The sequence below is a fragment of the Epinephelus lanceolatus genome, chromosome 11, assembly GCF_041903045.1.
Source record: "Epinephelus lanceolatus isolate andai-2023 chromosome 11, ASM4190304v1, whole genome shotgun sequence".
Classification (NCBI taxonomy): Eukaryota; Metazoa; Chordata; class Actinopteri; order Perciformes; family Serranidae; genus Epinephelus; species Epinephelus lanceolatus.
Genome location: NC_135744.1, coordinates 14,968,118 through 14,984,097, shown reverse-complemented (window position 1 = coordinate 14,984,097; position 15,980 = coordinate 14,968,118). Strand labels below are relative to the sequence as shown.

At 41.9% G+C, this 15,980-nt stretch overlaps 1 protein-coding gene across 1 annotated transcript in view; it reads right to left on the bottom strand.

The window, feature by feature from the left end:
• sc5d (sterol-C5-desaturase) overlaps positions 1-13,868 on the bottom strand; it is a 33,796-nt gene extending 19,928 nt beyond the window's left edge. Inside the window, exons 1-4 of the mRNA XM_033649409.2 lie at positions 13,762-13,868; positions 10,367-10,584; positions 9,362-9,494; positions 9,152-9,252 (exon numbers count right to left, since the gene is read on the bottom strand). Of these exons, the coding sequence (XP_033505300.1) occupies positions 9,152-9,252; positions 9,362-9,494; positions 10,367-10,576 (444 nt within the window). The 5' untranslated portion in view covers positions 10,577-10,584; positions 13,762-13,868. The remainder of the gene's footprint in view (positions 1-9,151; positions 9,253-9,361; positions 9,495-10,366; positions 10,585-13,761) is intronic.
• Between the last annotated feature and the right edge of the window lie 2,112 nt (positions 13,869-15,980).

Here is a 15,980-nt window from a genome sequence, read left to right as displayed (position 1 = left end):
CTCCCCAGATGACGCTGTCACAGCTCTACTCTCAACACACTCAACCCTGGCCATCAATTCAGCCACCAACCCAATCTCCCACCAACTCCCTGCTCCGCTACATACTGCAAGAGATCCTGAACCCGGTCGAAGCCCCCAGTCAGAGTGGGACCCACCAAGAGGTGCCCAACCCAATCCCTAGCACTGCTACTCCGGATGGCAGAGTCCAGGCAGGTCCCAGTCAAGAAGGAAGCTGGGGGAACTTGAATCCAGGCCTGCAGTGCTCCCAATACCTGATGCAGGCCGCATTAAAGGTTCAGACACCCACCACAGCGCAGGCACCGCCTCAGCAGAGAAACCTTAAGGACAGTGCCCGCACTAGGTTGCTGCCATTGCACTCCCCTGACCCATCGTCCTGTCAGAGGGCGATCTTGGACCACTGTCATCCTATTCACCTACCAGCCCACTGCTTATAGGGCAACTCTCAGAGGAGGCCCTGGAATCCCGCAATGAGGGTCACCTGTCAGTACAGGCCCTATCACAGGAAACACGTGAGATCTTGGAGCAGGAGTACGGAGTGCTCCCAGAACAGGTGGAATGTTTCCTCTGGAGACTACCTGATGGAGTGCCAACTACGATAGAGCATGAAGACTTGGTAAAGAAGCTACGCACCCTGCTCCATCCTGTTCCAGCAGGCCCTTTCCGCCGACTTGTGCGCAGTTTTCCCATAAAACTGCGGAAAAGACTCCGCAGAGTTCGCTTTGGCTCCTACATAATCAGAAAGGCTGAGAACAAACGGCTGCAGAGGGAACATCTGCGGCTGACTGAACAAGAGATAGCCAACCTGCGTAACCAAGTCCTGGAGCTGACCCAGGCTAGGGATGCCTTACAACAACAACTGGTCAGATATCAAGCTTTACAACAGGAGATTGGAATGCTGAGGGACCAGGTGGCGTCCTATCGGCGACTGCGGATGGTGGGCATATCTGCCTATGTGTCTGATGGACAACAACCGGACAGTAATACTGGCTACTCAACTCAACTTTATTTATATAGCCCTTTAAAACAGCCACGGCTGAAACAAAGTGCTGTACATAAATAGACAAAGCAACACAGGGACATAAAACAATTAACAGGAAATAAATACTAAAATAATTGTTTATTGTTTTTAAAACAATTTAAAAACAATAAAACAATAAATAAAACAAACTATAAAACACTAAAACAGAAGCAGAGTCTCATGCAGAGTTGAAAGCCAAGGAATAAAAATGGGTTTTTAGACGAGTTTTAAAAATGGACAGTGAGGAGGCTTGTCTAATGTGGAGGGGTAGCTCGTTCCACAATTTAGGAGCGGCAACGGAGAAAGCTCTGTCCCCTCTGAGCTTCCGTTTGGACCTCTGCACCTCCAGAAGCAGCAGATCAGCTGACCTGAGGCACCGAGCAGGAGCGTAGGGGTGAAGAAGCTCAGAGAGGTAAGGTGGGGCCAGACCATTTACAGATTTAAAAACTAATAAAAGAATCTTAAAATGGACTCTAAAGTGCACAGGCAGCCAGTGGAGGGAGGCCAGGATGGGAGTTATGTGCTCCCTCTTACGTACTCCAGTTAACAGGCGCGCAGCTGCGTTTTGCACCAACTGGAGACGTGCGAGGGAGGACTGGCTGACTCCAAAATAAAGTGCATTACAGTAATCCAGCCGAGATGTAATAAAGGCATGGATTACTGTTTCAAAGTGCTGTTGTGCAAGGAAAGGTTTCACCTTAGCCAGCTGTCTAATTTGGAAAAAGCTGGACTTCACTACAGAGCTAATTTGCCGATCCAATTTAAAATCACTGTCCATCTTAAAACCCAAGTTTGAGACTGTTGGCTTTAAAAAATCTGCCAAAGGGCCTAAGTCAACAGGGGGAGGTTCACAAAGGCCACTGGGACCAAACACCATCACTTCTGTTTTTTTCTCATTAAAATTTAAAAAGTTCAAGGCCATCCATTCTTTGATGTCTTCAAGACATGCCAGAAGTGGTGTGAGTGAGAAGGCATTTTTCTTTTTTAGCGGCACATATATCTGACTATCGTCAGCATAAAAGTGGAAAGAGATGCCATGCTTTCTCAGGATGGATCCCAGGGGCAGTAGATACAAAGAAAAAAGCAGGGGCCCTAAAATCGACCCCTGTGGAACCCCATACGGCAGTGGAGCAGAGCTGGATTCTGAGTTTCCAAGGCTTACACTCATGCTTCTGTCGGCCAGATAAGATATGAACCACTCCAGTGCAGTACCACAGATGCCCACTAGGTGGCGTAACCGAGCCCCTAGGGTATTGTGGTCCACGGTGTCAAAAGCCGCTGTTAGGTCCAACAAAACAAGAATTACATTGTCACCAGAGTCATTTGCCAGGAGGATGTCATTAAAAACCCGGTGCTATGCAGAGTTTTAAAGCCTGATTGAAAGATCTCCAGGACATTATGCTCATCTTAAAACGATTTTAGCTGAGCATGAACAACTTTTTCTAAGATTTTGGAGATAAAAGGCAGCTTAGAGATGGGCCTAAAATTGGCCAGCACACTGCCATCAAGGCCAGGTTTCTTAAGTAGGGGCTGGACCACTGCATGTTTCAGACTTGGGGGAACAACACCAGAGGACAGACTGCTGTTGATGATGGCCAGAACCGACCATCCTATACTAGGGAAAACTACTTTGAAGAAACCAGGAGGGACAACGTCACAGGGAGAACCTGATGGCTTAATATGGTCAATCAGATCTTCTAAAAATGATAGGGACACAGGTTCAAACTTATCAAGAGCTGCAGAACAAGGAACAGGGACAGAGGGGTCAGATGCAGGGGCTGAGATGAGAGCCCTTGCAGTAGCAACCTTATCAATAAAAAAATGCAGGAAGCTATTGCACATGTCAGGAGATGCCTCCAAGCTGACAGGCTGTGGGGCATTAAGAACAGTGTCAATGGTTTTATATAACACACGTGAGTTATGACGATTTAGCTCAATGAGGTTTGACAGGTATTTCCTTTTGGTCTCTTTAACAGTGTTCTGGTAGCAGCGCCAACAGTCCTTTAGGATTTGGAGGGAAACCTGCAGCTTGTCCTTCTTCCACTTCCGCTCTGCTTTGCGGCACTCCCGTCTAGCTGCACGGGTTTCCTCATTAAACCATGGCTCAGTTTTAACCTTGGGCAGCACAGTTTTTATTTGAGCCACAGAGTCCAGTATGGCTAAAGAGTGATATGTATTTTGCCAATTGTGATCTATGTATGAGGCCACTATAAATAATCATGCATGCAATGGAACATCTAACTTAGCTTTTGTGCTCAAAACATTATTGCATAATGTTCACACAGTATGATTACTTAGTAGAAGGCTCACTGAAGTTGGTTTACGTGTGACATTTACTGATCTTAATTAAGTAGTATGGGACTATGAAGTCCCAAAGGGGGGAATATATATATATATATATTTTTCTCTCTCTGATTCAAGCATTAGATGGGACTATGTAGCCCCAAAGGGGGGAATGTAGTGTAAGATTTAATCTTTAATCAGATAAAAGTGTTAAACTGCATAAGTTGATTAAGAGTGAAGTTCATATAACCATGTTTTAGATAAAAGTGTTAAACTGCATAAGTTGATTAAGAGTGAAGTTCATATAACCATGTTTTATGTTACCAATTCCTATAAAACTATTTGTTATGCATCTATGTGTGATAAAACAAGGTTATACAAGTTTATGTATTCATAACACAGGGTTATGCATTCACATTGAAGAACACACATACACCACACCATGTATTGTTTAATAATAACACACACACACACTCTTTAATGTTTGTATTCCATGACACACATTCTAAGCTCACACTGCATGAACGCACAGGGGACTGTATAGAGAAAGTCCCCAAGTTTTATATATTTCAATCTAATGGTGGGAGAATTTGGGGATTTCCAGGCCTAGGTCATGTTTGGGCAAGGGCCCAAGGGGCCTACTACCAATAGATTTGGACCAGATGGGAAAAGGCTAAAAAGAAAAGGATCTGCCACTAATAGGTTTGGGTTTAGGTGGGCAGGATTAAAGGAAAAGGGTGGAGATTCTCTCGAATCTTCACCAGCATAAAAGAGAGAACGCAGAGAGGGAAACTTCAGTCGCGCTCCGGAGCCTGACTCAATGAGTTGTATGTGTTGTTGCTTGTGAACACATTAAACTCGACTGCACCTGATTCTACTTGACTCCAGTGTTTCTCTAAGTGTTTGCCAACTGAACCTAAGATACTAAATCAACATCAGAGGACGATCTGCAGGAGAAGTAGGAGACGAGGTCAGGTGCCATCTGGCCACTTCCAGGCACCGATTTTCGCTTCTACAGGAGCCGCAGGAGAAGGCGGCATCTACATCAGATCCAAGTATTGATGCTGATGCCCAACCAACTGGTAAATTAAATTAAATTTTACTCTTGAATTTACCTGTTAATAATGTGTATATTAGCTGTAACATCTTTTTTTACTCTACCGTTAACATAGCATAGATTACCGTTATTACTGTTAAACATTTTTTGCTTGGATAAATTGTGATATAAAATGAACTATAAAGACATACAGTAATAAAATAATAATAATTAAAGACACAATCAAAACTGTAAAGTGGACTGTCATACAAACCTCCAGTCAACTGTAAACTGTATATTATTTCATTATTAATGCCCTGTCTTGTATTATTAAGTCCATGCAGCTTGTTGTTTGACGTTATGTTCCTCTAACGGTTGTTGTCAGTCGGAGTTAACGGCTCGCGGACACGTCAGTTACCGTTTGAAGATGGTGAGTTGTACCGGCCAGCTGTGCAGTGTTACAGCATCACGACACTATGGAGGATTCTGGTTAAAATCCTTCAGCGAAGTGAGGTCTGATGCGCACTTTCGGAAGGGGTGCATTAAGGGCGCAGGTTTGCACCCCTTGATAACAACAGAAAACAATTTGGACACCCTACGCACTTGTGCCCCTTAGCGGGAGCGCGCAATTAAGGGGCACAAGGGCGCAAGTGCGGGTATTTGGACAGGGCCTATATACAAAGTAGCTTGTGAGTTCCTGGCGTGTGTGCTGCATTGCCTGGCAACGGACTGGGGGAAATGTTTGTTTTCGCGGAGCTACATAACATAGTTAAATAATTTATTTCATCACTTTTTGTTAACATTTCCTTACTCTGCATTGCTGTTAAAGCTGTTGTTGAACTGTTGTATAAAAGCAATATCACACTCGAGGTCGTGATGTTGTACTGTATATCGTCACGGACCGTATCACAGCCGTGACAATATACATTACAACATCACTCCCTCTCGTGTGATATTGCTTAAATATAGTCACTCTAGTGTTTATTTTCCATTTTCCTTGCTTCTGTTTTTCCTCTTCTTCTGTTTTGAATCTCATTCTCGCTCGACTTCCTGATGGGTCCTAGCGCCTCATGGGGCGGGTACAGCTGATCATTCAGCCAATCGTGCTCATTGTTCAGAGACAAACGTCACCCGTATCTCATGCTAAGCAAAGTGCGATTGGCTGGAAACATGTCACATGGGAACAGATGCCTTCAGGGCTCACAAAAAAACTCTGGCATACTGATTACAACCACACATTCATGAAATGGTCAAATTATCATACATTTGGCCTTTTTTGGGATTACTGATCGTACATCGTACAGAGGGCCAAATTATCGTACAAATACGATAATTATCGCATACCTGGCAACGCTGGCCGGGCTACTCACCTAACACAACCGTAACGCCTGACCCATTGCTGGGACCGAACCGCTAATAACTCAAGGTCCGGACATTAACCCATGCATGCACGATTGTAACATTAAATTTAATTGAATCGACATAGGGACAGGTGCCTAACGTTACTGTAACACTAATTAAAACAGACATTTGACTCCGTCATTTCACTTCGAAAATATGCACTGCCATTGCTCACTGCCTGTAGCCTTTTATAGGGAGGGAGGGCCAAGGGCTCCGGGGGGGCGGGGGGGGTGTATTCACATGAATGTAGCCGCAGCGCAGCCGGACCGGCTTGTAAACAATGGGCTGGAGATCAACACAGAGAGAGGGTGTGTGAGGTAATGCTACACTCCAGATGAAATTACACCCCTAGTTCTTCACATAGCGATTTTTTTAATTCCTTCAATCTAGAAATGATGAGTTTTGTTTATTGCCACTTTAAAGTATATAAAACTATGTTTCAAAATCATGAAAAAATGAGACTCTTTGGCATGTCTGCTGAATTCACAGGAAAGCTTCAGCCACTTTTCATTGTAGCACCACAATGGATGCTTCATCTAGCAGCTGTATTGGACTTGTACAGCCATACACGTTTAAGCCACCAGAGCCAGAATCAAATTTGGAGCCAGAGGACACCGACCTCGTTTTTCTTCGTCTGCAGCAGCAGACTGCATTTTTTCAAACAACAAGGAGACTCAACAGCTCTAGTTCTTACATAGTGTGGGGGCAGGGCTTGTGCTAAGGGCCGCTCCAGTGTGTCATCAGGCAGGCTTTTAGCCCCACCCAAAAAATCCTGGATGTAGAAACAGCCAACAGTTCCCAGTCCTCCCGCATGTTTTCAACAAGTGTTTTCTAACATGTATAATGTGCTTAGATGTAAATCTCAGATTTCCATCACAGATACTGTGTACAAGTACCCAGCCCTAGTTGGCAAAACATTTTACATAGCACTAGATGTCTACCATGGAAATCCAGAGTACTCGCGAGAGCACAATTTGAATTTGCTCAGTGAGTAATTCTGGCAATCAGTAATGATGCTCATTACCCATGCCCTTGTAGCTGAGCTGCACCAATCACATCGGTGTATCTGATACAGGCGGGCCAGAGGCGAGCTAAACTGATGACGACAGCGCTGCGATGACGAAGTCCGGAATCAGTCAGTAAACATTGCAAGATGGCTACGGATGAACACCAGTTGTTTGAAATGGCTTTGGCCGCTACAATGAACGAATTAGACTTGGCTTTTTCCCTAAAAGAGGAACTGAAGACGGTGCTCGAGTCTTTCCTTTGCAAGAAGGACGTTTTAACTGTTTTGCCGACCGGATACGACAAGAGTCTAATCTACCAGTTAGCTCCGCTGGTAGCTAAGCGTATCCACCTTATTTTTCACGGAAACACGGAGGCAAAACAGAACGCAGCCAGCTTCTGTTTTTTTGTGCGACACTTCCGGACCAGTACTCTTACCACTGAAAATGGGAATTGCCTTGTTGTTTACCTTGCTGAGTTTAGCTATATATATGTATATATCACATTTTTCACGTCACTATATCACCGTTTAGACTAATCTGATGTTTGTAAAGTCTATAAACACAATGACTGAACAAACATTGGTATTTTCTCTGTGTGTAATTAATAACACGGTTATCGTAGATTAGCTGGGCTAACCGTTAGCTGTTAGCCATTAGCCGTGTCTGTAATAACTCACTAAACTCACAAAGTGGCCCATGAAAAAAATATTTTCTCCAGCGGATGTCTTAGTTACAACATGATTGAGCTAATTGGAGTAGTTTCATGTCGTATCCGACAACGGGAGGCTTTTAACGGATGACGATCCTGGTGTTAGCTTTGCTGCTAGTGTTAACGTTAGCTGTCCCTGTCAGCTGCAGCCACTGATGCTTTCTAGACATCGTGATTTCCCAAAACTGAATAAATACCACACATAGCAACACAAAACTGCTTTGCTAGCTCAATCATGTTGTAACGGCTGGATGGTTGATGCGTACATGCTGTTTTGGGTGCTATCAGAGCCGATCCGCGCATCACTATGGCTTAATGATCAACTCAGTCAATTAAAACAACCCGTCCTGTGTTAGGAGTGTATGTCGCTGACAGAAAGAAAGAAAGAAAAGGGAAAAAAAGATAGAAAAGCAGCGTACACCTCACATATTTATTTCTCACAGTTGCGCACACGTTTGGCTGGCATGCAGAAGCACCATCTGTGTGTCGAGGGTACGAGCCGCAGCTTCAGCTGCTCAGATAGAGAGGCTTAACCCGGTGTGTTTTTTCGCTGATTCGGTTCTGCAGGTTCTCTGCTGGTACACTGGAGAAGGGGATCAAGCAGTTTGTCTCACTTGGGATAGACTGTGCTTTTTTGGTTCATAGTTTATGATTGATGTGCGATTTATTCGCGTTTAGAGGGAATAAATTTCCGTTATAACGGAAACGTGGGCACAGTTATCTATACAAAATACACAGACTAACTAACTAACTAACTAACTGATTGACTAACATAAACAACTGAAAATTGGAAAAAAAAATAGCTTGCACCGTTAGCTGCGGTAAGGGAAAGCATGAGGGAAAGCGGCTGACCGGAAGTCATGCACAAAAAAACGGAAGTTGATCACTTTTTACTTCCGCGTTTGAAAATAAGGTGGATACGTCACCCCATGTATTGTTCTGATTGGTCGTAGTGTTATCCAATAGCGTGCAGTGATATTTTCAAATGCATGCTTGGTGCCGCCCCTCAAGTTGGGCCATTTGCATTACTCATAGCCAGACCCTAAATCTTTCTAGATTTGGGTCTGGATTTCAAGGCTACTAGATGTCCCAAATCCTCAACAATCTTTTTGGATTTCTGTTTTGGGGTTTTTGGCAATTTGGATTCTTTTTGGATTTTTAGCTTTGTAATTTTTTTCAACAGATTGTTTTGAGGTGTAACAGAGAGTTAGACCTCTCTGGGGTCTAAGTGACCCCAAACATAGCTAACATCACAATGTAAGACAATGTAATGTGCATTTCTTTGTCAGTAGAGGACTTTTTGGCAGACAAAAGGAATTACATTTCTTCATGCGTTGCCAAAATAAAATATAAAACATGAAATGTGTCTTTGTTTGGTGTAATAGTAATGCATTGTGGTCATTTTTGTCCATTTTGTCATCTTACTTAAATGTACAAACCCAGTGTGTGGCAACAGGAAGTGAAAATGATCTGCACGACGAATTATTTAAGAAAATATATTTTTTATTATTTACATATATTTTATTTTTTATTGTAGATTTATTAAGACATTAAAAAGGGAAAACAAATCAGTGATTTATCTGTGTCAAATGACTGAACTGTTGGTATTAAATGCATCATACAGCTTTTAAGTGGAAAGATGAACCTAACAGGTTAAAAATAAAGCACATACTCACCTTGTAAAAAAGCTTATGATGCAGGAAGCGATGGATCCAGTAGATACACATGTCAGTGAAGAAGATGAAGGAGATCATACTCAGGAAGAGCCCAGGCCAACCTGAAAGCACACAGGCCGTGTCACCACAAAGAGCTCAGTGCATTCAGGGCTTCAGACGCATTGAACCAACAAGATAACAGAAGCTCGGTGAGGTTATTTTTCAACTTACCCAGTGGAGACTCTTTGATGTTATCGTATAGTTTGCTGTATCCTCTAACTTCAGCGAAAAACAAGGCCACCGTGGGGATGCTAATCCAAGGAAGAGAGGTCATCGCACATTTGATCTCCCTCTGAACCTGATTCTAAGAAGGAGAAAATAACAAACAGCTGATTTAAAAGAAATAAAAAAGGGAAATGTATACACATATAAAGATACAGCAGGTATGTAGATTCCTGGTGATACTTAAAGCTACTCTTACCTTTCTTGCATTTCACACAGCACTTTGATTATTTGAATATCCACAACTCCCGCCTCCCTCCAAAGTCCCATCCTCCTCCTGCTGCAACCCCACCTCCCTCCACGGCCTACTCCTCCCTCCTCCATTACGTCCTCATTACGTCTATCATAGACGTAGGCGTTGGCAAGGTAACTGGTCTATAAAGGGTTGCCAGACCTGGTATAATTTGTTTTCACACCTGCTTAATGAGTGTCCCATGTTTTTAAAAAAGAAATCAAGCCAATTTGCCCAAGTTTCAAAGGGTTAATTCATCTGTAATAATGTTGAACAGCTGCCATTAACACAGAATCCGAAACCCTATTGAGAGAAGTATTGAGAGAAAGACTGACTCACTGTTAATGCTCCCAATGCTCCTGATCATTGTGTTCTGGGGGATTTACTCAAGCTTAAAAGGTAAGTTTTTTCAACCCAGGACCTGTTTTCCCATGTTTTTGTATCATCGTTCATGGTCACATTCACACCTCACCAGCGGTCATGAGTTCACCTGCATGTCTTTGGACTTTGGACATGCAAACTCTGCACAGAAGGACTCCCTCACCCCGGGATTTGAACCCTCCACCATTGGCTTGAACCAGGAACCCTCTTGCTGTGAGGCGACAATGCTAACCACTATCGCAAAAATACTCTAAAACATGGTGGATTATTTTAGGCTATGTCCCCCATAGTAGATAGAACGCTACGTCACTCAGCAAAAACAGGAGATCCAGGCTTCGTACCTCTAAAAAGTGTGGGTGTTTCATCAGTTTGTGGTCGAAGATGAAGAAGTAGCTGATGGTCCCCAGGCCCAGGTACAGGACCACAGCCCCGAGGTTGGTCAGCGCCAACAGGCTGAGGATCTGCCGCAGGGCCCCGTCCTCAGGCCACGACGCAGGGTACACGTACGGGGTGAGGACGTAATAGTCGGCAACATTCAGCAGAAGATCCATGGTTGAACCTGTAACGTGTGGAAAAGAGACAAACTAGTCTGACGTCCAAACATCATGTGAGGACGCATTATTAAAACAGCACTTCATTTCCCAGAAGCCCTGCTGTTTCCTGTCATCTCTTGTATGAATCATTTGAGACATGTTTAAGGTCAAACTTTACACCTGCTTGACTTTATGGCATTTAGAAACTGCATTAACAATTAATAAATTAAAAATAAAATAAAAAATAATAAATAAAATAAAATTTAACTTAAATAAAAAAATAAAATAACATAAAATAATTTAAAATGTAATAAGATACGATAAAAACATAAAATACTGAAAATGTTAAATGATAATGACAAAAATATCGAATGAAAATAACAAAACGATGAAATCAAGTAAGTTGAACTTGAGCTATTATTTTATTTGATCTTTTTTTGTAAACTACTGTTTCTGAGGTCAAGAACGAACCTTCACACTCTACATGTCTTTATAACATTTAATCACATTTATAGAATATTTAAGCCGATTATGTAAATGTCCTGAAAATAAGAAACATTGTGCAGATCTTTGGAGCACAAGTATAACTGGATGATTAACTGAATAAACTACTGACAAAGCACAGACAGCTGTATTGCACAAATAATCTTCCCTTTATGTCAAAGATCCTTGAGAAAGTAGTCGCAGACCAGCTGTGTGATTTTCTCCATGATAATAATTTATTTGAGGAATTTCAGTCAGGATTTAGAGTGCATCATAGCACTGAGACAGCACTAGTTAAAATTACAAATGACCTTCTGATTGCTTCAGACAAAGGACTTGTCTCTGTACTTGTTTTATTAGATCTTAGTGCGGCGTTTGACACAATTGACCATCAAATTCTACTGCAGAGACTGGATCACTTAATTGGCCTAAAAGGTTCTGCACTAAGCTGGTTTAAATCTTATTTATCTGATCGTTTTCAGTTTGTTGACGTTCATAATGAATCATCCTTACATACCAAAGTTTGTTTTGGAGTTCCGCAAGGTTCTGTGCTCGGACCAATCCTATTTACTCTATATATGCTTCCTTTAGGTAACATCATTAGAAATCACTATAAATTTCCATTGTTATGCGGATGATACACAGCTGTATTTATTGATGAAGCCAGAAGAAAGTAATCAATTAACTAAACTCCATAATTGCCTTAAAGACAAAAAAAATTGGATGAGCACCAATTTCCTGATGTTAAATTCAGACAAAACTGAAGTTATTGTTCTTGGCCCCAAACAACTCAGAGACTCTTTATCTGATGACATAGTTTCTCTAGATGGCATTGCTCTGGCCTCTAGCACTACTGTAAGAAACCTTGGAGTAACATTTGATCAAGATTTGTCTTTTAATTCTCATTTAAAACAAACCTCACGGACTGCATTTTTTCATCTGCGTAATATTGCGAAAATTAGGCCTATCCTGACCCGAAAAGATGCAGAAAAATTGGTCCACGCTTTTGTTACCTCTAGGCTGGATTACTGTAACTCTCTATTATCAGGTAGCTCTAGTAAGTCCTTAAAAACTCCCCAGCTAATTCAGAATGCAGCAATACGTGTACTAACAGGAACTAAGAAACGAGATCATATTTCTCCTGTTTTAGCTTCTCTGCACTGGCTCCCTGTAAAATCCAGAATTGAATTTAAAATCCTACTGTTAACTTATAAAGCTCTAAATAGTCACGCTCCGTCATATCTTAGTGAGCTCATAGTGCCATATTATCCCACCAGAACACTGCGCTCTGAGAATGCAGGGTTACTCGTGGTCCCTAAAGTCTCCAAAAGTAGATCAGGAGCCAGAGCCTTCAGCTATCAGGCTCCTCTCCTGTGGAATCATCTTCCTGTTATGGTCCGGGAGGCAGACACCATCTCCACATTTAAGACTAGACTTAAGACTTTCCTCTTTGATATAGCTTATAGTTAGGGCTGGCTCAGGCTTGCCCTGTACCAGCCCCTAGTTAGGCTGACTTAGGTTTAGTCTGCCGGAGGACCCCCCTATAACACACCGGGCACCTTCTCTCCTTCTCTCTCTCTCTCTCTCTCTCTCTCTCTCTCTCTCTCTCTCGTATTCTATTACTGCATCTTGCTAACTCGGCCATTCTGGATGTCACTAACTCGGCTTCTTCTCCGGAGCCTTTGTGCTCCACTGTCTCTCAGATTAACTCATATCGCAGCGGTGCCTGGATAGCGTGACGTGTGTGGTTGTGCTGCTCCCGTGGTCCTGCCAGATGCCTCCTGCTGCTGCTGCTATCATTAGTCATTAGTCATACTTCTACTGTTAATATACACACATGTATACTGCCAGATATTGATACATACTTTCAACATATTGTACCACAGTAGCCAGAACTATAACTATAATATTATTACTTTCAATAATGTTGTTGTAAGCTACTGTCATTACCTGCATCTCTCTCTCTCTCTCTCTGTCTCTCTCTCTCTCTCTCTCTGTCTCAGTGTGTCATACGGATTACTGTTAATTTATTATGCTGATCTGTTCTGTACGACATCTATTGCACGTCTGTCGGTCCTGGAAGAGGGATCCCTCCTCAGTTGCTCTTCCTGAGGTTTCTACCGTTTTTTTTTTCCCGTTAAAGGGTTTTTTTTGGGGAGTTTTTCCTCATCTGCTGTGAGGGTCTTAAGGACAGAGGGATGTCGTATGCTGTAAAGCCCTGTGAGGCAAATTGTGATTTGTGATATTGGGCTTTATAAATAAAATTGATTGATTGATTGATTGATTGACGAAGCCATTACATTAGTAGGCAGTAAGTGTATAAATTTAGTTTTATATATGTTTTTCAAACCTTTATCGAGCTTACTGTGCTGATGACCTCTGGACCTTCGATTTTGGCCGCCTGGTCCCTGGACAGTACCCACATCCTGACTCCACCCCTTCAGTTTTACCACAACAGATTTAATTCCTGCAGCTAGAATAAATAACTATGCCCAAGTAACCATGAGACACAAATTCATATAACATAAAGTTATAGGCACCATACGTGTAGGTTAAGATGTCACACTGTTACTTTAACTTCCTGACCGACTGTTACAGCTTCACTAAACATGCATATTATTATCACCGCATGCATTTACAAACACTAAAGACTGCATCACACGGTGTCAGTAGCGATTAAGTCAGCTGCACTAAGTTATTAATATAATGTTATGTCGTACCATGTGTCGGTTGCTCGTCTCCCAGTGAAACGGCGAAGGGCTCAGTACTAAACTAAAGGTGACCAAGCGACCAATCAGTGCTGAGTTACCTCTGACGTCGTAGAAAAGGCATCCAATGACGGCGTAGCTTCTCATCATGACAGGATTGTTGTGATTCCCGATTGGCCAATTGGAGGATCTGATCATGGGGCTACAGAGACAGCAGTACCTCGCTTAAAGGTGCTGCCACTATGGCAAGCTGTTTTAACATTTAATCGCTAGACTGGATATTCATTACTGATATCTGCGACATAATTTTGCCTAGTCAAAACTCTAATTACAGATATCTGTAATTCAGTTTTGACTAGTCAGAATGACGTTACAGATATCTTAAATTAAAGTTAATACTAGTCACAATGACATTACTACTAGTCAAAATGACGTTATAGATATACCGTTTCTTCCCCGTTAAATGGGTTTTTTTGGGGAGTTTTTCCTTGTCTGCTGTGAGGGTCCAAAGGACAGAGGGATGTCGTATGCTGTAAAGCCCTGTGAGGCAAATTGTGATTTGTGATATAATGGTAATTCCGGATAGTCGGATTTAGTGATTAAATGTTAAAACGGCTTGCCATAGGCTCCGCTTTACTCAAATGTATACAATATCGAGGAAACAACTTTACAGGTCACGCCAAGCTTTGGAAGTCACCCTCCAATTCGGCATCTTTCATTACATCCAGCACTGATTTCCCCCTCTTTGATAATGATTCAAGTGTAACACACACACTCAATCTTGCTGTAGGTTATAGGCTTGTAAGCAGGGTCAAGTAACGGCTTAGTCGACCTTCTTATTCAAAACCTGTAACGCCGATTTTTCCAAAACAGCCTTCTTAACAGTTGAAATGTTGAAATCAGGCCATGTGAGTTGTGTGTGTTAACAATTCAGCCAGGCAAATATTATTATGCAAGATTTCTTAATGGAGTTTGGTGTGCAGGTGACAACTGCCTCTGGTGTGTTTTAAAAATAGTATGTCCTTATATTTTGCATCAACTTTGTCATCAGGTTTTAGCACTGAATCATACTTTTGATGATCATAACTAAAAAAAAGTGTTCAAATCATGATGTGTTCAAAGCAGTCTTTTAAGCTGTATGCACTGGTTTCCTTTTTTGTGCTTTGTTGTATTTTAGGTAGCCTTGTGTAACATCTTGGCCAAGGGACTACAGATGAAAAATAGCCTTTTGGATAATGGCATTTTCTAGCATTTTTATACCATGTGTATTTATTAATTTGCACTGCCCCTTTCTAAATAAACTCAACTAGACTTGCATGGACGGCACTAATTTATTACTATGAAGTACTGTTTCTTGCATCTACAAATTTAAACTGTTTGGTTTTTTTAATGGCAGAGATGACAAACTGCTTTTATTCTACTGTGACACCTACACTTAACCAGCCACAAGGTGTCGCCAGTGCTCCAAGGTAGAAGAGGGAGTAGCCTTTGAAACACTGTACTGTGTTACAGTGGACTACAGGTGCTGTGTCATACATAAATATTATAGCAATACTGCTGGAGATTAATGTATCAAAAGCAGAAATAAATTTGACATTAGACACATTATAATCTCCTTTATTAGGCCGGAGGATAGTCGATTATGGGAATATTACAGAGGAGGAAAGGTTATAGCCCTCCATTAACTGCAAAACTTTATTTCACTTATCTCGATGAGGTTTATAAGATTGATTAGATGAGGGCTTATCAGTTGACTTCTATTGTGAGGATAATCATTTCTTCATAACCTGCATGTATTCTCTGCTTTGTCCAGCAGGCTACAGTGGTGCATTGTTTTTATACATTTACATGTTGACGAGCCACAGACAGAAGCTTTTAAATTATGTGTCCCTTCTGTTGGTGGAATTTCATGTTTAAAGACCAACAGTGGTTGGTAGTTTTTGTGCTCTTTCTTTCTTTCTTTATCCACTTCACTAATTTCATTCTTCACTGTTAAACAGAAGCCATTGCCAATCGTCTTTCTGATCAATTTTCATTATCATGTTTATATTACCACCAGGGACTGGCAAACATTTAAAATGAAACCTCTTCACCGACCGCAGTCCTTTAACTGCCACAAGGGGTCCTCGCTGAACTTAAAGCCCTGTAATTAAAAATGTTTTGATCCTCTGTTTACTTGCAGGAGTCATGTCCTACTTAGAGTACGGAGAATGCCAGGTGGTATTTTAATT